General features: G+C 41.0%; 1 protein-coding gene across 1 annotated transcript; it reads left to right on the plus strand.

Annotated features, from left to right (window-relative positions):
- The first annotated feature begins 1,422 nt into the window (after positions 1-1,422).
- On the plus strand, positions 1,423-18,341 carry UNC45A (unc-45 myosin chaperone A). The gene is given in 21 exon segments (XM_020965472.2): positions 1,423-1,523; positions 1,680-1,841; positions 2,776-2,812; positions 3,115-3,290; positions 5,946-6,038; positions 6,692-6,859; positions 7,535-7,703; positions 8,052-8,222; positions 10,052-10,223; positions 10,676-10,976; positions 12,482-12,576; positions 12,994-13,135; positions 13,788-13,928; positions 14,332-14,459; positions 14,719-14,736; positions 14,738-14,783; positions 15,864-15,977; positions 16,260-16,375; positions 16,688-16,805; positions 17,240-17,395; positions 17,677-18,341. Coding segments are annotated over 21 exon segments (2,796 nt in total). The 5' UTR covers positions 1,423-1,508; the 3' UTR covers positions 17,935-18,341.
- Positions 18,342-25,969: the final 7,628 nt, after the last annotated feature.

Here is a 25,969-nt window from a genome sequence, read left to right on the forward strand (position 1 = left end):
CTAGTGGTCCTCCATTTCACTGGAAGGAATAGTTAACTCCTACCCCAAGTAATCAAGCAACCCCAGATGGAGGTAAGGGGGCGGAGACCTCTTCTTTGTTACCAAAACTGAACTTGCTCAAGGTCACAAAGATAGTGACAGAGCTAGGTCCAATACCTACATTTCCTGACTTCCAGCCTATTGTCTCATGGCTCCATTCACGTTTATTAGAATTCTAGAACCTTTGCACCTAAGGTCAATTTTCACCTATTGTGCTAAATCCCAAGGGCATTTCCCTTGAGATGAAGTTTATTTGGGTCAAGCCTTTTCCACTGACTCCTGTTCTTGGGACCGAAGAATAGTTATTCCTAGGAGCCCCGGAGTTTGTAGCAGTGGAAAAAAAAATTGGTGCAATTTTTCATCACTATCAGTCAGAGGTCTGACACACCAAATCTAAGATCCTGTGGTTCTTTATCAACTCTGAGCTTCAGAAGAGAAAACCTAACCTAATATGGAAATGAAAAACTTGTCAATGACGTTACTAATAGGAAAGCTTTGGAGAGAAGAAAACACTCCTGCCAGCAGGAGTGAATCAGCCAAGCCCCTCCTTAGAAACACAGGCTGCAGGCATCCTAGAAACCATTTAATCCTAATATGTTCATTTCAAAGATGAGTAATTAGTGTACTGGATTAAAAATCATTTAGACCCGGGTTGGAGCCCCACCTCTGCCATTTACCAGGTGTATGACCAGAAGGGCCAGTCACTTAACCTGTCCTTTCTCCGCAAAATGGGACTAACGCTGCCCCTTCCCTCACTCAGAGTGTAAGGGAACCCCTTGGTAAGCTGAGAGTCACGCTATGGCGGCCCTCACGAGCCACGTCCCAGCGCAGGGAGCGGCAAGGCCAGCCTAGAAGCCGCGCTCACGCTCATGACTCCCCTGTCCCTCTGTCCCCGCTTCCCGCAGGGGCCCAGGCCCGCTCGTGGCGCTGGGCCTGTATAGCTTGCTCCCCGTGGCTCTCATGACCACGGATCTCCTGCACTTCTGCTGGGACTGGGGTCGCCAGCTGCAGACCTCCGGCCGCGCCAAGCGTCAGAGACGGGCTAGAGGACTCGGGAGGGAAGAGGAAGCTCCGGCTTCCTACGCTGCTGGGCCGAGGGGGCCGACGGGCGCGCTCCGCTTCCTAAGGGAAGGAGAGGCGGAGCAAGGATTCCCTACCGCCGCGGCGTCCTGCGCGCAGTGTGTGCCGGCAGAGCCGCACCGAGAGGGCTATACGTGCGCGCCCCTGCGTGCTGAGAGAGAGAGAGAGGAGGGGGGAGGCGAGGAATCCTGATAGGCGGGGCTTCCGGCGCCTGCGCGCTGTGTGGGTGGAGCTGGACGGGGGCCAAGACGGGCTATACGTGCGCGCTCCTCTAGGGTGCGGAGCGCGCACGCCCCCTGCGTACGAAGACGAGGGGCGTGGCGAGGGTTCCTGACAGTTCAGGCTGCAGTCCACACCTTCGCTCTTTGTGGGCGGAGCGGAGCGGCGCGATGGAAGGTACTGAGGTGAGTGGAGGGCCTTCTGGTTTCCCCGGCTTCTCCGAACACCTCCCCCACCTAATTCAGCCGTTCTGGCCATGATCGCCCAGCCCTCCTTTCTTCCTCCCGAGCCCCCTGCCCAGCCCGCTCCCTGCGGCTGCCCAGCCTCCTCCTCTTCCCCAGGTGAGCCCGACGGCGCAGCTGCGGGAGGAAGGCAATGAGCTCTTCAAGGGCGGAGACTACGCGGGAGCCCTGTCCTCCTACACGATGGCCCTGAGTGTCGCAGCCACCCCCCAGGAGCAAGCCGTCCTGCATCGGAACCGGGCCGCCTGCCATCTCAAGCTGGTGAGTGACCCACCCGGCCCTGGGGCTTCCAGCCAAAGGTCTTCTTCAGGGCCTCGGGGGCTGATTCGGAGCTCAAGTCAAGTCACTGTGCTAAGCGCCCTGGAGGATGCAAAAAAGGCAAAGGGGAAAAAAGAACCAGCTCTAGCTCTCGAGGAGCCCACTTTCTAAGGGGGAAGACAAAACGCAAGCAGCTCTGAACCAACAACATACCTATAGGATAAATTAGAAATAATCTTAACAGGAAGGCATTAAGATTAAGGAGAACCAGAAAAGCTTCTTGCAGCAGAGACTTGAAAGAAGCTTCTTGACTACTTTGGATTTAGTTGGGCTAGATGATCTTTAAAGTCCCTTCCAGCTCTAAATTCTGCGATCCTGGTTGAACAACATAGGTTGGCAGTTGTTAAGGGAGGGGGCTGCCACCTCTGAATCTCCAGGAAGAAAAAATAAATTTGTGAATCGAACTAGTAAAATCCTAGAGCTAGTAGGGGTCTTTTGTAGGGCATGCAGTACAGTCCTTTCATTTTAAAGATGAGGAAACTAAGGCCCAGAGAAGTGAAAAAAATCTGACCAAGATCCCAGAGCTGAAAGTAAAACTCAGCTGCCCTTGGCTGCCAATCTATGATTTTTCTACTACACTGAGCTACTTCTAACTTTGGGTTTGAAAATCTCACCCTCAGATTTTAAGTGGTTGCCTAGAGAGAACTATCTGGCTATTTGCCCATCTCCAGAGTCTAGTCAAGTCCATTCCCAGAAATTGAGGCTCAGAAATTTCTCCTATTGTAAATCACACTCTAATAGTTGTCTAGTCAAAGATAAGACAGTTACCTCTGGCTGTCCTTTCCACTATAGCTCCAACACCCAGAGTTTAGTGTCCTAGTTTTTTTTTCCTTAGAAATTAAAATTAGCTATTTCATTATTTTTCTCTCTTCCATAGGAAGATTATTCTAAAGCTGAAGCTGATGCATCCAAAGGTAGGAGAAATTGGTCTTTACTATCAGGTTGTGGAATTTTTCTTAGGAAAGAGATTAATTTTATCAGCTGGGGCTCAGCGCTGGTCACAAGGTTTTCTCCTTTCCTAGGACCACACTTGTCTTCTCTCTTTCCCACTTCCTGGGGCATTTCCTTTTCTGCAGCTACCTCACCTTTTCTGATGCTGAAGTGCCAAGCCCTGCATCAGTCCCCTTCTACTTCTGGCCCTTGAGATCTTTCCTTGATGCTCTTCTCTGGAGATGGTGGCCTCATGAGTGCTGACACAACTCCTATTTGTGCTCAGCCATTGCAACCGATGGTGGGGATGTGAAAGCGCTTTTTCGACGGAGCCAAGCACTAGAGAAACTGGGCCGCCTTGATCAGGCCATCCTTGACCTGCAGAGGTGTGTAAGCCTGGAACCCAAGAACAAAGTCTTCCAGGAGGCCCTACGGAGTCTAGGGGGCCACATTCAAGAGAAGGTATGTAAATAAATATAGAAGGGGAAAATGGCTGGAAAGGAAGTATGGCAGGAAAGGATCTGGGGGTCAGAGTGAACCAGAAACTGAACATGAGTCACCAAAGCAGTTCTGAATTTTTAAATATGAATAAGTATTGTGTCATAATTATTTATCTACTCACCTTATAGCCTCTCTTAGACTGCAAACTGAAAGAGAACAGAAACTGTCCCTTATACAGTTTTATAGGCCTTGCAATGCCAAATGCAGTGTCTTCCATATATTTGATGTTCCATGATTGTGCAGTGAATTCTTGATTATTAGAATGACAGAATAATAGAATTTTATAGTGGGAAGAAACTTCAGCATCCATTTAGTCTAGCCATACCTGAAAAGAATTCCATCTATAACATATCTGACAAATGGACATCCTTCAGGGAGAAAGATCCTACCACCTCCTGAGGCAATCTGTTCCAGTTTTGGACAGGTCTGATTTTTAGAAAGTATTTTTTCCAACAAGTATAAATTTGCCTTTTTGCAATTTTCATCTCTTGCTCCTCATTCTGCTGTCAGAAGAAATCCAATCTCTCTTCCATTTGACAGCCCTTCAGATAGTTGAAGACAACTATCATGTCTGTCTCCCCCATCTCAAATTTTCTCTTTAAGAGAATTGGCCCCCTAATTCCTTCCTATAGCATAGACTGAAAGCCTTTCGTCTTCCTTATTGCCCTTATCTGGACTGATACTCTCTAGTTTATCAATATTCATTTTAAACTGTTGTAGCTATAGCTGAACACAATACTCCACATTTTATGGTTTGACTAATTCAGAGTACAGAGAGGCTCTTACCTCTTTATTCTGGGAAGCTATACCTCACTTAATGTTGCCCAAGCTCACATTAAAATTGGAGGCTGCCATATTACACTGCTGATTTATTTTGAGCTTCCATTACATCAAATCTCCTCTATATTTTTCATACAAACTACTGTCTAACCGTTCCTCCCCATATTGTACTTGTGAAGTTGTAATAATTTACATTCACCTTCATTGAATTACATCTTATTAGATTCAGCCCAAAGCTCTACATCTCTTTGGATCCTGAATTTGTCATCCAGTGTGTTAATTATCCCGGCCAACTTTGTGTCATATGTAAATTTGATGAACATGCTGTCTGTACCTTTAGCCGAGACATTGATAAAAAATATTAACTAGAACAGGATCATACACATAGTCTCTGGGGCTCTCCACTGAAAACTTCCTGTCAAGTTGACATTGAATCATTAAAGGTAACTTTTTGCATTCTGGATAGGGTAGGGACTGGACCTTAGATTTTATTGATATAGGGAACTCTATCTACTAATGCTAGTCACCACTTTCTCTGCAACTTACAGTCTTAGAGAGTTGCCTAGAATACTGAGAGGTTGTGACTTGCCCAGGGTCATATAGCCAGTATGTGTCAGAGGTAAGTCATGAACTTGGATCTTCCTGTTTTCAAGACCAGCTCTTTAGCACTATGCCATACTGCTTCTCCAGCACTTCTAGATCAAATTATATTACCACCTAAACCACAGTTCTCCATTTTTTCCACAAGAACAGTATGGAATACTTATGATATACTTGCCAAAATCTAGATAAATTATATCTGTATTCTTCCTTTGATCTGCCAATTTAGTAACCTTGTTAAAAGGAAATAAGGTTGGTCCAGTATGACTTGTCCTTGATGAAGCTACACTCGTTGCATTTGTAATCACTGCTTTCTATGTTAGACATTCACTAATCATCTTATTAATGATCTGTTCTAGAATTTCCCCAGCATTAAAAGTTGAGCTCATTAGCCCATGGTTTACCAAACCTTTTATCTTCCCTTCTCTAGACCTATGGTATTTCTCCCATTTTCCATGATCGTGTTAAATATAGTACTGACAATGGCTTAATTATCACATTTTTTACTACCCAAGTGGGAGTTCATCTGGATCAGATGACTTGAATTCATCAAAGGCAACTGGGTGATCTCTTACTGTCTTCTGGGTTAATCTTGATTATCATCTCCTTAATGCCGTTTTTATTATTTCATTTCCAATGCAAAGATCATGGTAGAAGGAAGACTATAATAGGGGAATGTCCTAGGACTAGAGCTGCTCTCATAGATGCAAATTGAAAAACAAGACAAAATAAATGATCAAAGTTAAGGGGTTATTTGTAGTAATATATCTATACCTATACTCATCTCTTTTTTTCAGAGGTCCAGGTTATAGGACTTCTTTTGGCACCCTTTATAAATATATACTATAGGTAATGATTCTACTACTATTAGACTTTGCCATACTTGGGTGTGGTTGCCAGCAAACCAAACAATAATCTTCCTGTTAATAACACCCTACTTCAGCATCAATACAAATTGCTACTGCTTTAGTAGGATGTGTGACTTATAAGTAAATGAGCCTTTAAAGTCTGAGAGGGTCTATTAGGCAGACATTTTCTTGCCTAAAGAACCAGTTTAACCTGGCTGTTATTCCTAGGTCTAGAGATGCTTAAGTAGGCAATAGCAACCTATATCTGCTGCTTAAAGGCAGAGCTTGAGGGATACTGGATTGGGGGAATAAATAGGGGAAGTATCTGTTGCCTTCATCCAAGAACTCTGAAACAGTGATTTCCTGTGTGCCTTTTTGGTTTTTCCAGGTTCGATACATGTCTTCAACAGATGCTAAAGTGGATCAGATGTTCCAGATTTTGCTGGATCCAGAAGAGAAAGGCACTGAAAAAAAACAGAAGGTATAGACCTGGTTTAATCAATATTGGGGTAAAACATTTCCAGTGTTCTTTTGATACTAGTTTGCCCTGGGTATTTTTGACATCTGGATGTTGCTGCTTAAGACATGTAGATAACTGGTAGCTTTAGCTCTAGAAGAGGTTTTACTTCTTGGCATCTATCCCTGTTCAGTGTCTGGTTCTAGGTAAATTGGTTCACTGCTACGTGTTTCTTTATGACCTGGTTTATCACAGTGAGGTTGAGGACAAAGATTATTACTGAGCTCTTGGTTTGAGTATCCTTTGGATCTACAGCTACTTTCATCCTCAGTCACCTGATGCAAAAGGGTGCACAACAGAATTGTCAGGTATAGGTGGAAATAAGAGATACATAGAGAATAAGAGCTATGTTGGAAAGGCTGGCGATTTCAGGAAGTGGGTGTGGGGGGCTACCAAGAAGGCATCTTTTTATTAATATCCTTGCCTTACTTCAAGGGATGATGTGACCTCCTGGTTGGTCTGTAGAGTTTGATGTCAATAGAGACTACAACCTAGGTCTCCCAACTCCTAGTCCAGTACTTTGTGCTACACAGTTTACTTCTGGCATATAGTTATTTATAGGCTGGTTGGATCCCTTGACTAAATTTTGAACACTTTTTCTTTTTCCATTGCTATAGGCTTCTCAGAATCTTGTTGTACTAGCACGAGAAGATGCTGGGGCTGAGAGGATCTTCCAGAGTAATGGGGTCCAGCTCTTACAACGACTTCTAGACACAGGAGAGACAGACCTGATGTTGGCAGCTCTACGAACGTTGGTTGGAATATGCTCTGAGCACCAGTCACGGGTAAGTATGGAGAGATTATTGAAAACTGCAGGACTAAGCTAATTTAGTCATACAGCTCTCCTAAATATTCAGATGGCACTAAGAATGGAGGTAAGTTGATGTGTCCCCTAGACAAGCTATTAGTCAAGCTTGAGCTCTGTTCCCTCATCTCAGCTTCAAGTCCATTCTAGGCTAGGAGTTACAAGAACTTCCCCTGCCTTCATTTCAACTTCTATAAGCTCATCCAGCACCAAAGTAGACCTCTTGGGACTAGAGAGATTTTCCCTGATTTAAATCCAGATCTCTAGGGCTATTTTGGAATTTTGGTGATTGAGGTAAGAAGTGAGCTAGGCATTTTTTGGCCTGGCATTCATCTGAATAGTTTTTGCTAGGTTGTTGCATAACATTCCTGGGGAGAATAAACTGAACCGGATGCTTTGGAACCAGGGAAGCCTACATGGAGTAAAGTAGCAATGAACCATTATGGAACTTCCCTGAAATGTTTTCTTTTAGAAACTGTAGCTACGGGACAATCTTGATATTATTTTGGTAGAATTACACTCAGACCAACCCTCCCACTTTGTTTTTCACTTAGACCTGACTTTTTTCAGAGTTTCTTGATCTGTCAACCATTCATAATAAGGACTGTTCATAGGGGTAATTCCCAAGCTGAAGTACTTGTTTTTTCTACTACAGACAGTAGCAACCCTAAGTGTGCTGGGCACTCGTCGAGTAGTAGCCATGCTTGGGGTCAAGAACCAGTCAGTGTCCCTTGCTACATGCCATCTACTGCAGGTCATGTTTGATGCTCTCAAGGAAGGAGTAAAGAAGGGTTTCCGAGGAAAAGAAGGTGCTATCATTGTGGGTAAGTCAACCAGTTTTTATTTGGACTTCCTTCCCATGATGCTTCATTGTTATGGATCATATAAAGAACTCACTTGATGGTACAGATATAGATGGGTCCTAAACATAATACATTGCTTTGGAGTTCTAAGCAACAAAGGAACTTGAGAATTGAATAAGAGTGCTCTGGGAGGGACAAAGCGCCTTAACAGAAGTGGAGGTCTGTCCAGATCTAAACAATAGGCATTCTACTCTATTCACTTTCTCTACCCTCTTCCCCATTTCCTTAACCTCTCCGCTAGGTTATTTGGTAAGCCTAGCATTCCCATTGGCTGCTAGGCTGCCAGGAAACATTGTTTTATCTTTGCAGATCCTTCTAGGGAACTGAAGTTATTGATAAGTAACCTTTTGGAATTGCTGACTGAAGTGAGTGTTTCAGCCCAAGGTCGAGATAATGCCCTAACTCTCCTGATTAAAGTGGTTCCTCGGAAGTCACTTCGAGACCCCAACAATAGCCTCACTCTTTGGGTCATTGACCAAGGTAAGAGACTCAAATTTAGAGGAGACTCTTTGAGAGTCTGTGTGTTGTCTGTCCTTTTACTTAAGTTGAGTAAGTTCAGCTGACATTCTTTCTTAATCTGTGTGTGACTAGGAGCTGGTTATTATTAGTAATAATAGTAACTTGAGTTTACATTAAAAAATTGTAACAATATATTTTGTGTTTACATTGCCTTCATTTTCAGATATACACCATTCCTTATAACAAAGAATTTAAAAAGAGAGTGGGGGGATAGAGGCAGTAGCACTGTTCAACAAAATTAAGCAACTCTGATAACATGTGCAATGTACCACACTCATAGACCCCCACCTTGGCAAAGAAGGAAGGAACATTTTTGGTTCACTTATTTAGGGCTAAACTTGGTCATTAAAATTACATAGCCTTTAGTTTATTTTTTAAAATGCTTTCCATTTACGTTATGTACATTTATTTCCTGGTTCTCCTCAATATTAGTTAAAATGGTTTATTATGCTTTTCTGAATTTTTCACATTCATCATTTCTTGTGGCACAGTAATATCTGTCCCATTCATATACCATAATTTGTTTAGCCATTCCCCAGTTGATGGGCATGTAATTTGTTTCTAGTTCTTTGCTACCACAAAAAGTGCTGCTATGCAATGACTACAACAATGTAAATGGAAAGAACAAAGATCCCCAAACTTAACACTGTATAATTGTAGTAACCAAACTGGTCTATGAAGAAAGGAAGGAAAATGTCCCTCCTTCCTTTCTTGGCAGAAATTAGGAGACAATAGTGGTTTTAGAATGTGGCATATGCTGTCAGATTCAGTTGATATATTGGTTAGTTTGCTGAGCTGCTTTTTTGGGGGTTTTTTGTTCTTTGCTACAAGAGATTAGTTTCCTGAGAAAAGGAGAAGAGAAGGAAGGGTCAACCTTTCATTCAGAAATTAAGGTGACGCGGGGCAGCTAGGTGGCGCAGTGGATAGAGCACCGGCCCTGAAGTCAGGAGGACCTGAGTTCAAATCCAGCCTCAGACCAAACACTTGGCACTAGCTGTGTGACCCTGGGCAAGTCACTTAACCCCAATTGCCAAAAAAAAAGAAAGAAAAAAAGAAATTAAGGTGATGTAAAACAAAATATATCAATAATAATTAAATTTTAAATGCCGCTATGAATATTTTGTGCTTTTTTTGTCAGGCAACAAGCATTTATTATGAGCTTACCATGTACCAGGCACTCTAAGGGCTAGAAATATAAAGGAAAGTAAAAAACAGTCTCAGCTCTCAAGCAACTTAATTGCAGAGGGGGAGACAACGTGTAAATAACTAAATACACACAAGGTATATACAGAATAAATGGAAAGTAGTCTGAGTAGCTGGGGAAAACCTGGGAAAAGGTGAACTTTTAGCTGAGTCTTGAAGGAAGCCTGGGAAACTAAGAGGCAGAGGTGAGGAAGGAGAGCATTCCAGGCATAGAAAACAGCCAGTTCCAAGGCACAGGGATAAGAGGCGGAGTATTGTGTTCAAGACAGCGTTGCTGGACCATGGAGTGTGTGGAGGGAAATAAAGTATGAGAAGACTAGGAAGTTAGAAAGTGACTGGGTTATGGGGAACTTTAAATAGTCATGTACAGTTGTATTAATGGAAATCCTATTGCTGACTTTTCACCCTGTTGCTGGCTTTGCCAGAACTGCTTTGTCTCCAGTTCCTACCAGTCTGTGTGTTCACAGACCTGTGCAGCATTCCTTCCTGAAAACGTCATCTGTGCCTCTCCAGCTTCCTACATCGAAATCTGTTCTCCTTGACCTCATACAGTCCGGAATTGTATCTAAGTAAAAATGTCTTTTCAGGTTTAAAAAAGATTCTGGAAGTGGGAGGTTCAGTTCAGGAACCTCCTGGAGACATTGCTGTGACAGAGAATAGCCGGATGAGTGCCTCCGTTCTCCTTAATAAACTCTTTGATGATCTGAAGTGTGACGCAGAGAGGGAAAATTTCCACCGACTCTGTGAAAGTTACATCAAGTAAGAAAATACCCACCAACTTCCATTTTCAGTGTCATGCAAAACAAAATCCTAATCCCCAGAGCAAGAACCATCAGGGAAGGGTTTTCAGCAAGTAGAGCAGCTTTAGAAAAGGATAGCAAGATCTAGAAAATAATCCCAGGTTCAGTTCCCTATCCCAGTATAACTTCATGTCAGAGAAGTTTCTTCCCTGACTTCAGAAGGTAATGTTTATTTTCTGTTTAAAATGGATAATCTGACTGACTTAGATTCTTAGATGACTAAGCCACAGCAGTTAGAGTCAAAATGATATAGTTCTTTCCCATTCCCATTTTTTCCTACTTTTACTGTTCAAGTGTCCTATTATCTGGGTATCCTCATAAGGAAGGAGTAACCTGGAAGATTAACCAGGGAGAGATAACAAAATATGAGAACCCTAGTGTAAGCATGACCATTGGATCTGTTTTTCCCAGGAGCTGGTTTGAGGACCGAGGGCTGGCTGGGAAGCTACGGGCTATTCAGACAGTCTCCTGCCTCCTGCAGGGCCCTTGTGAAGCTGGCAACCGGGCCTTGGAACTGAGTGGTGTCATGGAGAGTGTGATTGCCCTGTGTGCCTCAGAAAATGAGGCAGAACAGCTGGTAGCTGTGGAGGCATTGATCTATGCAGCTGGAAAGGCCAAGCGTGCCTCATTTATTACTGCCAATGGTGTTTCACTTCTTAAGGACCTCTACAAGCGAAGTGAAAAGGACAGCATCCGAATTCGGGCCCTAGTGGTGAGACTGGACCCTGGGCCTGGGAATGGGAGGGACAGTCTTGATGAACTCTATTTTCACTTTCATAATCAAGTATGTATTAACCATATATGTAACCACTAAGGATACAATGAAGTATGAGATGTGGTTTTTGCCTTCAAGGGGCTGACAATCTAGCTGGGGAGACATACCCATATAAAAAAGATAACACTACAAAGTAATGTGTGCTAAGTGCCAAATTAAGCCAAATGTCATTTAAAGGTCATCTCCAACTCCCTTATTTTATGCATGAGGGAACAGTCTCAGAAAAGTGAAGTGTCACAACTAATATGTGACAAAGCTGGGATTTGAACCCAGGTTTTCTGACTCCAACTCTTCTGCTGCTGTATGCTGCCCCTGAGGCAGAGCAGGAAGTCCTACAGTAATAAAAAGGAGGTAGGTGATCGGTGCAGGTTAGGATCAGCCAGGAAAGTTTTGTGATAGAAGTGATAAGTTGAACTGGGTCTTAGATAAATCAAGTCTTCACCAGGAGCAGGTTTTGTGAGGAAAGCTATTTTCTCCGACACTAGTATTTGGATATTTTTACTATAGATATGCAGCATTAGTATTGAGTAGGAGTTTTTAAACTTTCTTGTGTGATGGGTAGAATGATATTTTTAAGTACATAAAATAGGAAAATACAAAGGAAACCAATTTATTGAAAATAAAGACACCCCCCCCCCAAATCTGTTCATAGTTTCTGTGGGGAGTCCATGTATCTCAGGTTAATAACCTTTAGTGTAATGGAAAGAATTTTGGGCTAAAAGTCATAAAGTCTGGATTCAGATCCTCATTCCTCCCATTAGCATGACTTCATGCAGGTTGTTTTACCTCACAATGAGCCTCAGTTTTATTTGTAAAATAAGGATAATAAAACCTGTCTTGCTTCTCCCAAAGTTATTGTGAGGATTAAGTAAGATTACATATGTAACAGTGCTTTGTAACTAAAGCTATCTGTGACTATAAAGAAGTATTATAGAACTAATCTAACTATATTTCCTGTGGGGCATTTGGTTCCTAGGGGGTTCTTATTTAGAGCTTATTTGGAATTTCTTTCCCCGTAAACCTCTCAGCCAAAAGCTGGCAGTTTCTGGGGGGAATGTTGGTGGGTGTCTTGAGCACTAAGATTGAGTGCCATTTAGGCTGTGGGTATGAGACCTACAATGGCTGGCAGGATGTTCATCTCCAGTGGATGCTAGCTTACTTACCCACTATGGAGTATCTTTAAACACCTGAATGAATATCCTACCCACTCATGCCCAAAATAAATGATACAAAGTGTTGATATTTCTTGTGATAGCTGAAGACCTCTTAGTTTTTATAAAACTTCTTGGGCTCTTTCATCTCCATGGATATGCAATAGGTAGAACATCATCTCAGTAAGCACCTCAAAAGTTTCATAAGGCAAATTACAATATGTGAAAGGTGTAGTCTCTTCCTACATTCCACAGAGCCCATCAAAACTTGTGCTTTCCTTTTTCTTCCAGGGGCTCTGTAAGCTAGGATCAGCTGGAGGTACAGATTTTAGCATGAAGCAGTTTGCAGAAGGTTCCACCCTCAAACTAGCCAAGCAGTGTCGAAAGTAAGTTTGATGTGATTATATATGATTATATGATACATATATGATTATATGATAAGAGTTGATATGATTATGGAATCCAAGTGTCCATCCAATCCAGCTTAGCTAACTAGATTTCATGGAAGAAACACTAGGGATATGGGGTGGGAGCCTTCTCTAGCTATTTTTCTTTGTTGAAGAGTATGACTTGAATGTAGAAGGGACAGTCTTCTACTTTTAAAAAAATTCTAACTCTAACCTCTTTTTCAGCCTTCCATTCAACCTTTCCATTTCATGCCTTTAGATCTTTTGCTCCAAGTAAGCCCTCTCCAGAGCATTAGTGTACACAAACCAGATACGCTTGGGTTTTCCTCATTTATCTTGCTGATGTCTTTCCCCAGCTCTCATTTTGTTGATGTTCTCTTTTCCTACTACCTCCAGGTGGCTATGTAACGATGGAATTGATTCAAGCACCCGGCGCTGGGCAGTGGAGGGCCTTGCCTACTTGACTTTTGATGCAGATGTGAAAGAAGAGTTTGTGGAAGATGAGGCAGCTCTGAAGGCCATGTTCCAGCTTAGTAAGGTAATCTGGGGTTTCCAGCCTGGCAGCTTTGAGGAGCTTCCATACCAGAACTTGCTCGTTCTCTTCCTGGAATTACCCCAACCCTTACCCTGCCCCACTTCCTTCCCTTGGCTGGACTGAAACTAATGGAAGGATTGCATCATATCTTTTCTAGCAAGATTAACACAGTAGCTTTGGCTGCTATTTTTGGAACCTAGCAAATAGAAGCCATTCTCCCCACTCTTAATGTAGCTCTGCTCTGTACATTGAATGAGGTGTACTTTTGGTGTCCCTTGTATGCGACTCAGGTAATTTTAGAAGTTGGACTACCATTGGTGAGGATGGTAAACTACTGTTTACCTTTATAAAACCTGAGACCATTTTTGGCTTTTGGAAATAATAACTTAAATGCTGTATGTTGTATTTGGGCAAAAGGAGCCACTAGAAGAGGGTGGCCCACTTCTTCCTAGTTGAATCTTGGGTTAAGGAATATATGTGGAGAAGAAATGAACCACTCAGATTTCTAAGGGTAGAAGCTTGTACCTGACCTTTTGTGCCTTTTCCAGTGTTGTCTGAGACATGTCTCCTCTGTAACAGTATTTAGTATATGGTTCATCCCTAGGGATTTTCTCCAAAGGCAGAGCCAGTTGAATTCTTTTTCTTTTCTTTGTAGTTGGAGGACAGGTCGGTACTCTTTGCTGTGGCTTCAACATTAGTGAACTGTACCAATAGCTATGATCATGAGGAGCCTGACCCCCAGATGCTGGAGTTGGCCAAGTATGCCAAACAACATGTACCTGAGCAGCATCCTAAGGTGAGCAGGGGTAAGTGAGAGGTGGGTGATGGGTACTTCTTTAAATCACAGGAGCATTGGGCTAGAAGGGACATGGTTTCCCCAACTCTAGATGGTGTTCCCAAATCATAGAATTAGAGCTGAAAAAGACCTTGAAATAATAACATCTGGTCCAAAGTTATCATCTTACAGATAGAGTAATAGAGGCCTGAAAAAGTTAAGTTATCCTAAACAAATGAGTGTTTGCTGTTTCTAAAGATTAACTGGGAAATATTTTTTTATTTTGTTAATTTAGTGTTTAACAATTCATTCTCACTAAGTTCCTTTCTTTTTAAGTGTCTTTAGTTCTGCTGACCGTAAGGAGGAGTACTGTATGTACTATTTGTTAGTTGTGGTTTTCTGTTGAACTATAATTTTTCCCCAGGATAAACCAAGTTATGTTCGATCACGAGTGAAGAAGTTGCTTACAGCTGGTGTGGTATCAGCTCTCACGTGCATGGTGAAGAATGAAAACCCAGTGCTCACCAATTCTTGCCGAGAGCTGCTCTCCAGGTGCACCCGGGAACCAGGGGGGTGTCTGGTGAGGGACAGGTGACCCATTCAGGGCTAAGAGATGGTTAGGTGTTGGCTAGCAACTACACAGAATTATTAAGGCTTCATTTCCTCACATGAGAAAGTCTTGCTTGGGGCAAACCCTATAGAAACTCTAGTCATTTAGCTGTTTGCCTAGCATTGGACCAAGTGCCTAGGCCAAGAAAGAACCCTGTTCCCTTGACCTCCAAGCCATAGCTAATTAGGTTTCTACCCACAGAGTCTTCCTAGCATTGGTAAGAAGCAGAAGACCGTGGGAGTGTTGTTGCTCAGGGAGGGGGCAAGGTAAGCTACCTTTGGTGGTTACTTTCTTCTGCTAACCTAAGATCATTAGCTGTAAAAGTGACATTGTATACCAGAGGCAAAGGCTTAGAGAGTCAAAATTTTAGCAGTGAAAATGAATCTTCTTAGGCATAATCATGTCTAACCTTTAGTTTACAAGTAAAGAAATTTGAGGCCCAAATTATTTTTTTTGCCCAAGACCTCATGACTCACAGCATTTTGCATTGTTACCTTTTCATGTTCAGAAACTCACTTCAATTCTGTTCTGTGTTAGATTATGTAATTTACTCTGAAAATCACAATGTGCTCACTCTTTGTTCTGGGAATTTTGCTTTGGCCTTAGGTCCAAAACAAGAAAGTCTTGATTAAAGAGTGTAGATTTCAGTCTGTATTCAACAGCGAGCTTTCATTTTTTTGTATGTATACATATATAGATCATATACATATATAGCTTATTAATATTATTTTGAATGTCAACACCAAATAGAATTAGCATTTCCATATAGATCATACAACAAGAGAGAATACAACCTCTAATAATTTTTGCTAGATTTCTCAAACAAAGATTGTACCCTTAAGCCCACTTAAGCATCATTAAAGAATTTCTGCCAGTGAAGATAAGAGGTACTAAAAGACAGTGTGAACAAATTAATGCAAACCCATCACCACTATTAGAAAAACTATTTCAAGTTTATCCCTTTACTGAAAATGAGTCATTTATGTCCTCTAGCATATTATTGCATTTGGTATATATATTATTTTATACAATTTAGTGTTCTGTAGAGGAAAGAGCAACGGTCTTGGAGTCAGAACTAGGTTCAGGTCCTGGCTCTGCCACTTAGTGTGACATTGGGCAAATGACTTACCCTCTGTCAGTTTTCTCATCTTAAAATGAGGATGTTATAATGTATTGTTTGAAAAACCAAATGAAATAAACACTTAAGTGTAAACTATTGTTATTTTATGGCATACTTACGTCAATACATAAGAATATAACTTTGATATTTTCCTAATTTTTTAAAATTTCAGTTCCTTATTTAAAGATAAAATCTTTTTTTGGGGGGGTGGGATATTACTTTTCAGGCCTTACTGCCCTTAGCTCTGGAGGGCACAGATATTGGGCAGACTAAAGCAGCACAAGCTCTTGCCAAGATCACCATCACCTCTAACCCTGAGATGACATTTCCTGGAGAACGGGTATATTTTTTCCCCTCTCTCTGCCCTACTTAACTTCTTCCTCCTTCATTGCTAGACAGTGATTTTCTCTGTATTGGTACTGTTTCTTAAAATGGGACCAAAATGGTGCCTTTGATCATCTGTAGAGAGGGAATAGCGTGGGGGACAATGTTAGAATGAGTGTAATGCCTTTAATAGTGTAACCCTACTTCATTGTTTCTCAGGAGGGGTGTTCTCTGAGTTGGGGAGGTAAGGGAAAAGATAGGTATAAACATCTCTAAGGTGCCAGTGTTTGTATTTCAGGTCTATGAAGTTGTCCGCCCCCTTGTCTCCCTACTGCATCTCAACTGCTCAGGGCTTCAGAACTTTGAAGCACTAATGGCTTTGACCAACCTGGCAGGGATCAGTGAGAGGCTTAGGTAAGATGAAGTACCTATGTCCCTGGAACTCACAGCCAGCAAAGTAAGTTCCCTCTTCTTTCAAGCCAGGGCTACTGTCTCTTATTCTTACTCTCCAGCCTACTTAAATCCTGTTTGATTGATGAGCCAGAGCTAATAGGAAATTGAACAGGTGCCCTTTGGATTTTAGTGGGTGATGGTGAGCCTCTGTTGGAAAATGGAGGTTTTCACTGCTACTGAGGAAAATCTCTGGCCTGCAAGTACTGAGTTGAGTAAGGCAAGAGATGGATATATGTAGTGGGACCTTCACAATGCTGGCTTCTGCTCCCACAGGCAGAAAATCCTGAAGGAGAAGGCGGTGCCAATGATTGAGGGCTACATGTTTGAGGAGCATGAAATGATCCGTTGTGCAGCCACTGAGTGCATGTGTAACATGGCCATGAGCAAGGAGGTAAGGGGCCAGGGAGGAGGGGCAGGCTACCCAATGTAGATTCCATGCTTAGGGGACAATAAGAAGAAAGGGGCATAAGTATTCTCATAATAAGAGCTGAAATTTTTATAGCTTAAGGTTTGCCAAAGGCTTTTTCCATGCCTTGTCTCTTTGATACTGAAAACATATCTCTGAGGTATGCACTACGGGCGTTATCATGCTTATCTTATAGATAAAGAAACAGGTGAAGTGACTAGCCTAAGATCATAGATTGTAAATGTCAGGGTTTGAATTCTCTAATATTTTCTGACTCCAACTTGAGTACTCTTTCCATTCTATCAAATATGTCAAATGCATATAAAAGGCAACAATTTTTTAAGAAGGCAAGTTCTTTTCACTACACTAGGCTATTCTCTAAAGAATATATTATTCTTCACTAACTTTTCCCATTTTAGGTGCAAGATTTGTTTCTGGCTGAAGGTAATGACCGACTAAAGTTACTGGTGCTTTACAGTGGAGAAGAAGATGAGCTCCTACGCCGTGCAGCATCAGGTGGACTTGCCATGCTGACCTCACTACTGCCCCGACTTTGTATTCGAATCACCCAAGTGGTGAGTGTCATCTTACTTTGTATCAATAATAGTCTTCACTGTCTCAGTACTTTTCCTTCTTTGTTAACTGGGGTGAGGCAGCAATCTTTTAAGTGTTCAAATTGCCATGTAGGAGCAAGGTTTGTGCCATTCATCCCTGGAATAGGTATAGATCTACTATGTTGTTTGAGTGAGGAGAACCCATTTCTGGGTAGGTGATCCCACTTCTGTATTGGAAGAACCTGACACATTTTCTCTCTGAGAGAGTGAATCTATGACCAGGTCTTTTTTCTTTTTCCTAGACAACACATTGGCTAGAGATCCTACAAGCACTGCTATTGAGTCCTAATGTGGAGCTGCAGCACCGTGGTGCTGTAGTGGTGCTGAACATGGTGGAAGCTTCCAGGGAAATCGCAGTAAAACTAATGGAGAGTGAGGTGTTGGAGATCCTTTCTGTGCTCGCCAAGGGTGATGCTGGAGCAGTCACAAGGGCAGCAACTGCCTGTCTTGCAAAGGCAGTGGAATACGGGCTTATCAAACCCAATAAGGAGAAGGAGTGAAAAATTTGGGCTCACTTCCATTACCAGGGCTGGGGCTTAGAGCCCCTTCAGGCCTTGGTTCTTAACTTTTTGCATAATGCTTAATGCACACAGTGCCTGTTGCTACACAAGGAACAAAAATGTAGAAGTAGCTGTGTCTGGCCAGACAGGCAGCTATATTAGGTAGCAATTGAGAAAAGGGAGAGGGGGGCCTAGCTTCCTCCCCTGTCACAAGGTAGCTCTTTGGCTATGGTTGTGTGTAGTATTTCCCCCTCAGGGGCCTATCAAATATGGGTACCTGAGGAGGGGAGCAAGTGGACCATCACTAGTCCTGTGGATTCTTCGGCACCCTAAGAGGGATTCCAAGACAACTACTCTGTGAGCATCACCTGCTTCCAACAGTGTAATAAAATGTGTGAAATCTTCCACTTGTGGGCAGTTTATAGGAGAGTAAAGTGTTCAGGTACCTGGAGCTGTACTGGAGGGATACATGAGGAGTTTTACCCCATAGGGAAAGGAGTTTTTACATAAGAAAGTTAATAGATGGAGGTTATGTAAGACTGGAATAGTTTCTCCCTGCCCTCCTTGTCTGTTTTTTCATATGTTCAGTCCCTGAGTTAATTATAAAGGAATAGGCCAGGCAGGAACGAACCAACAACCCCAACTAGCCTGACTGATTTTTCCCAAGTTCACGCTTTCTACCCCAGCTCCTGTGGTTCTTTCCATGTTACAGATATGGCATGATTTAGCTACCACTGCTGTCACATCTATCCTGACCAAGATATGAAAAAAATCCCCTTTCCTTTTAATTCGTCCAGGACAAGTTTAGTAGTTTTTCAATTGTTCCATTCATATTAGCTTTAAATCTCCTTTTCTGTTAACTTCTTGAAGGGAGAGACTGTTATTTTGTATTTCCCCCACAATTTTAGCAGGCAGCATGTGATGAGATTAATCAGTTGTAAACAACAACTACAACGGATCTTTAGCAACTTTTTTTTTGCTTAGGCAATCAGAGTTAAGTGACTTGCCCAGGGTCACACAGCTAGTAAGTGTCGAGTGTCTGAGGCCACGTTTGAACTCAGATCCTCCTGACTCCAAGGCTGGAGCTCTATCCACTGAACCCCCTAGCTGCCCCTAACAACAAATCTTTAACACAGCTACTGCTTCTTCCTCTCATCAATGCACTGCCTTCTATATCTCTAGTAATTTTTCTTCTGCCCCAATCACCCTAGTCAAAATGTTCTCTAAAAGGTCACCAAAGACATTTCTAGCAGGTACTGCAAATTAATTACTTAATCTCATTTTAATGAGTGGAAAGAGAGCAATACGGGGAGGGGGGGGGTTGTTGTTTTTTCTTTGCTTTTAAAAAAATTATTTATTTTTAGTTTTCAACATCCACTTCCATAAGATTTTGAGTTCCAGATTTTGTTCCCATCTCTCCCCTCCCCCATCTCAAGACATATACATTCATATTAAACCTATTTTCACATTAGTCATGTTGTAAAGAAGGAACAAAAAGAGAGAGCAAATAATATGCTTTGATCTGCTTTCAGACTCCATAGTTCTTTTTCTGGATGTGGACAGCATTTTCCCTCACGTTGTCTTTTGGGGTTGTCTTAGATCCTTGCATTGCTAAGAAGAAGTAAGTCTGTCAGAGTTAGTCATCTGCACATGGTGGCAGAATACAGTGTTTTTTATACATTAAAATTTATATGTACATGTATTTTCATAAATATTAGTCATTAAAGTTAAATTCCTAAGACCACATAAGCCTACAAAGGCACCTTTAGATCAAGTCATTGATTTAAATTTTTCTTGTCCACTATGAACAAAAAGAATGTTTAGAAAAAATTTGTAGTGAAGTCCAGGAGGTATGAAGAAGTGAAAGTTGAAAGGGCCCTGAAGACATCAGAGTTGGAAGTCCCTGATAATTTTTCCTGTTGTAAGAGAAATAAAAAGCAGAGGAGAAAAGTAGGGAGTGGGAAGCACATTCCTAGAAGAGCCCAGAAATCTGGTGTGTCTGTGAAGTCTTCATCCTTGCCACACCCTTTCAGCACAGCAGCTGCACTGGCAAGTCCCAGGGTACAGTCTCTCAGGGAATGATGTCATGGATCATATCTTAGTTACCTATACCAGCAAGAATCATGTAAAAACACAAGGTAAGTTGCTTTGTACAGTAACAAAAAGCTCAGATGCCCGAAGCTATGCCCCAGGGCAGGTTGAGCTGTGCAAGAAGGTATAAAAGAAATTCCCCATGCCTAGAAGGCACTTGTTAGTGAAGAGCTAATACCCAGGAGGATAATGAGGGCTGAGACACTGGCGCTTAAAGCTTCTCTCACAAGGACAAGACATGTTTATCATTCTCTGAAGCTGAAAGTCCTGTTGGGACCTGTTGACGAGCTAATCTTATGCTAAAGTACATGGCATGGGAGAAGTTGGAAGCAAAAGGTAAAGACGGAGGAAGAAATTAATGGATATTTAACTAAACCATCATACTAGAAAGAAACATGGTGTTTCAGGGTAAGGACTGTGAGGAATAGTAGCAGCTATGCCACAGGGAATCCTGTTTCATGAATGTATCTGTCTTGAACCTGACCAAAGGAACAGGCTTGATGAGAACCCTTTGCTCATTAGTCAATAGTGAAAGGCCTAACAATAAAGATGTAAAAAATGTTCATTGGTTTGATAGGTGGAACTTATGGATCTCCGAAGATTTACAGATGGAAGGTGCCTTAGAGGTCATGTAGTTATGGTCTTTCATTTATTGTGCTAGCTTGACCCCTATTCCAGTTTTGTATTTGGATTCTAATTTAGGGAGGCTGAGCCTGGAGGCAGAAAGACCTAAGTTCAAATACAGCCCCAAACATTAGCTATGTAACCCTGGATAAGTCACTTAAACCTCAGTTATTATCCCAATTGTAAATTGGGATAACAATCCTTCCCTCCCACAGTTTAAGGATCAAATGAGATAATATTTTTAAAGTCCCTAGCACATAGTAGGCACTTAATAAATGCTTGGTTTTTTCCTTCCAAGTTGGTAATACAATTCCAGAAAATTTCTGTCCTCTTGCCTCAGTATACTCTAAAAGCTTAATGCAGTTAAGCTAGACAACTGAGCATTTGCTAGTTAATAATGGTGGTTAGTGAGGTAGAGGTTCATGGTATTATCGGTACATAGGCAGGGCCTTGTCCCACTCCCAATAGGGGGTATGCAATGATTAGGTAAACACTGCTGTGCTTTAATGGCATTCCCTCAACTAATTTGCATTAAACTTTCCAAACCAGCAAGCTGCCATTTTGGATATTATTCCTACTATCTTTTTTCCAACTGATTCTTCTGTGACTAGGAGTCTGACCTTTTTACAAGGTAAAGCTTTGTTACCTTTTCAGGCTTTGCCTGATGGATTAGGCCCCAGTCCTTGCCTCTTTCAGGGTGTTTTGGACCTGCTGCTGTATAACATCCCTGGCTCCTGTTTGCTGGTTCTTCTTTAGTTGCTATAGAAAAAAAGAATCACCAGTGATAAGCACATCAAAGCAAAATGGGGGTGAGAAGATAGAACCCAAAGCTAGTCTATAGCACACACATAATGGAAGGCAAGAAATGGACATCCAGTATATGCTCTCACCATCCATACAATTTAGCAGAAATATGATGCTCAAAGAGCTCACAGCTTTTGTTTGTTTATTTTTTACTTACTCCTGCTTTTCTTTCTCTTTCTTCAAATGAAAATCTCCCACTGTTACATCACATATTCTATGAATTTCTGGCCAGTCACCACAAAAGGCTTGGAATATTCCTTTTCCCACATTTCAATCTGTGCTTTCAACTCCACTTCCAGCTGAGGTCATTAAAAAAGGAAAGCTTACTATCAATAACTTGCTAATATTTTATTAATCTTGCTGTTCTCAAAAAGTTGACTTCTATTCAGAGGCTGATGGTACTACTTTGGTATATTTGTGACTCTAAGCAGAACATGAGAGCAAGACAGAGAATGTGTGCAAAACTGATCATCAGGAAACAAAACCCTGGCTTGTTTAGAGAACACATGATGGAGGAAAGAGAAATAAACCACAAGCATTCCTCCTAAACAGAAATTTTCTGCTTTGATGGCACCTGTTGCTATGGCATTCAGCAAAACCCAAGTCTCAATGGCTGGAAGTCTTAATGAGAATCCTTATGAGGGAGGAAGCTCCATCTTGAGAACTTCCTTTGCTACCCAATGATCAACTCTAGTAAGGATGGTCTCCCTAAGAGGGCTATCATGTAGCATTCTGCCTGCTTAGAGAAATTAATATAGAATGATTTGCTTCTTGGGCAGAAAACTTAAAAGATGGATTTCAAAAGATATTTTATTGGCATCTTGTTTTTTATAATCTTGATTCCTGAATGTATCTTTCTCATTCTTTCCTCCTCCATGAGTCATCCCTTATAACAAAGAAAAAAATTGGAGAAGGAAGCAGTTCAGCAAAACTAACCAACACACCAACTAAGATTGAGGGCATGTGGTATGTACCACTCCTGGAGATCCCACCTCTACAAAGAAGAAAGCGATGTTAAGGGACATTTTCTTAATTCTTCTTCCAGGCCAAGTTTGGTCGTTATCATTAAGCAGCATTCAGTTTCAAAATTTTGTTCTTTCCATTTATGTCGTTGAAATCAGTGCGTGTTGTTTTCATGGTTTTCTTTTTATCAAAGATAGATTTTGAAATGAGAGACCTTGCATGCAAAACATGAGGAACACTCCAAAAAGTATTGTCTATCTTAGAGAGGGTTTTTTGGAGCTTGGCTCGTTGCTTTTCTTCTTTCAAGAGATTTCTACCATGGCTTGGATCTGAAGCTTTTCTCTGTGGAAATGGTATATTTAATTTTTTTAAATTTATTTTATTTTGAACTGAAATAAAATGTTATTTCCCTAACATAGTAGAATAGAAAAAAAAAGATGACTGCATATGAAATTACAAATCTATTATATACAACTTGCTATTCCTTTAAAATATATGTTAGAGTTTTCATGTAAATTTTTTCTTCCCTCCCCTCCCCCAGAGATGACTATCATTAGACACAAATATGTATTCATATGTAAAATAATTCTATACATCTATTTATCCATTCTTTTTCTGGATGCAGATAGCATCTTCATTCATACATCATGTGTAGTTAATTTGGGTATTTATAGTAGTCAAAATGATTATTCGCTCCAAGTTGTTCTTAAAACAATATTGTTACCATATACAACATTCTCTTGGTTCTGCTATTTTGCTCTTCATTATTTCGTGCAGTTATCCATCTTTTTCTAAGATCATCGAGCTCAAGGCATTCCCCGGTTGACAGACATTCCCGAAATTTCCAGTTCTTGGCCACTACAAAAAGAGCTGCTATAAACATTTTAGAACATAGAGGTTCTTTTCCCTTTTTCCCTGTTCATCTTTGGAAACAGACTTAGTAGTGGTATTGCTGAGTCACAGGGCATAGACAGTTTAGTAATGCTTTGGGCATAGTTCCAGATTACTCTCCAAAATGGTTGAATCAGTCTACAATTCCACCAACAATGAATTAGCATCCCAATTTTTCCATATCCCCTCCAAAAAAAATTTGTCACTTCTGTCACTTTTCCCTTCAATCATTTTAGGTATAAAATGGCATCTCATGGTTGTTTTCATTTTCATTTCTCTAATCAATAATAATTTAGAGTATTTTTTCATATTACTATAAATTGTTTTGATTTCTTCATTGGAAAACAGCCTTTTCAATATCCTCTGACCATTTATCAATTGGGGGATGACTTATATTTTTGTAGATTTGACAAAGTTCTTTATATATTTGAGATATGAGACCTTTACGTGAGAAACTGTATAAAATTTTTTTCCCCCAGTATTCTGCTTAACTTCTGATCTTGGCTGAATTTGTTTTATTTGTACAAAAACTTTTTAATTTAATGTAATCTAAATTGTCCATTTTATACCTCACACTTCTCTCTATCTCTTGTTTACTCATAAATTGTTCACCTCTCCATAAGTCTAATAGGTAATATATTCCATGTTCTTCAGATTTTCTTGTAATACCTATATTTATATCTAAGTCATGTATCCATTTTGACCTTATATTGGTAAATGATGTAAGACAGGGGTTGGGGAACCTGCAACCTCAAGGCCACATATGGCCCTCTAGGTCCTTGGGTGTGGCCTTTTGACTGAGTCCGGGTTGTACAGAACAAAACCTTTTATTAAGGGGATTTGCTCTGTGAAGTTTGGATTTAGTCAAAGGGCCACATTTAAGGACTTGGAGGGCCACATGTGCCCTCGAGGCCGTAGGTTCCCCACCCCTGGGTAAGATAATGGGCTATGTACAATTTCTGCCAGATTGCTTTCCAGCTTTTGCAAAAATTTTTACCAAATAATGAATTCTTATCCCCAAAACTTAAATCTTTACATTTGTCAAACACAAGGTTAATATAGTCATTTGCTGCTTTAAATTGAAGACAATATATTTTAATTAGAGCTACTATTTAACCAATAAATCCAAGCACAGAAGGGAGATTTAGTTCTTAGAAGCCCTTTAATTCTATAAAACCATACCTTCCAGGAGCCAGGAAGATATTCCTTCACTGCACTAACAACTAAGCTGCCAGAAAAGGAATCCAAAGTATTTCCAACCAGAATTGATCTTTAAGTAGGTTTATGAGAAGTCATCAAGATATGGCTTGTGGTAATAAAAAAAGAGTTAGGAGACAAAGCCAGGTTTCAGAAATCTTGATACACCAAGGGAATGGGGTTAAGCAATTGTGTTCAGAGCAATTTATTATACCCTTTTCTAGCCTTTTCCTACCTCCCTTCCTCCAAAAAAAGTGCCTCACATTCCAAGAAAAGCCTCCAGTTCTTTTTCCACTTCTGAACACCTTTAAAAAGTTCTTTGTGCATCTCATAGTTTCACAATTTCTGCATCATGGAGCTGGAGCAAGATCTCTGTGTAGTCTTTGTGACGGTAATAACGGAGTCAAATTTTAAAATTCCTCTAAACTTGAGTAGCCTAGTCACATTAGACTTTCTTTTTTTTCAATACAGCAAAATGCCCCAATTTTCCAAGTGTTAAGTAGTCACTTACACTTTTATCACAGCCTCTGGATAATTATAGCCTCACTTGATCCATTCCATCCTGTCTTTTCCAGCAGATTGCCCCTCTATTTCCATACTTTCTCACCCGTCTTTCATTTCTCTCTGTGTACTTTATGCTACCCTGGTATCTACAAGCATGACCATGTCCCCTCCATCCGTAAGCTCTCACTTGATCCATCTATCCTGGCTGGCTATTAACCTATATGGCTGTCCTTTCTTTTGTGGATAACCTCCTTAAGGAAGCTACCTGCAATCCATATCTCCACTACCTTTCCTCTTACTCTTAGCTTTTTCCAGTCTGGCTTCTGACCTCAATCAACTCTTTCTAAAGTTACTTATGCTCTCATTTATTTATTTAACTTTTATTTTTTCCGCAATTACATGTAAAAACCATTTTTAGCCTTTACTTTTTACAGTTTTGAGTTCCAAATTTTCTTCCACTCTCCCCTCTCTCCCCCCTCACTAAGAAAGTAAGCATTTTGATAAAGGTTATACATGTATAGACATACAAAACATATTTCCATATTAGTCATGTTGTGGGAAAAAAAAAGCACAGACAAAAAAAGTCAAAGAGGGCAGCTAGGTGGTGCAGTAGATAGAGCACTGACCCTGAAGTCAGGAGGACCTGAGTTCAAATCCGGCCTCAGACCAAACACTTGACACTAGCTGTGTGACCCTGGGTAAGTCACTTAACCCCAATTGCCTAAAAGCAAAAAAAAAAAGTAAAAGAAAGTAAAAAAAAATAGTATGCTTCAATCTGCATTGAGATTTTATCCATTCTTTCTCTGGGAGTGGATACCATTTTTCATCATAGGTCTTTTAGAATTGTCTTGGATCATTGTATTGCTAAGAATAGTTAAGTCATTCGTAGTTAATCATCATAAAATATTGCTGTTACTATGTACAATGTTCTCCTGGTTCTGCTTACTTCACTTTGCATCAG

The sequence above is a fragment of the Phascolarctos cinereus genome, unplaced genomic scaffold (assembly GCF_003287225.1).
Source record: "Phascolarctos cinereus isolate Bilbo 61053 unplaced genomic scaffold, phaCin_HiC Scaffold_3;HRSCAF=262, whole genome shotgun sequence".
Lineage (NCBI taxonomy): Eukaryota > Metazoa > Chordata > Mammalia > Diprotodontia > Phascolarctidae > Phascolarctos > Phascolarctos cinereus.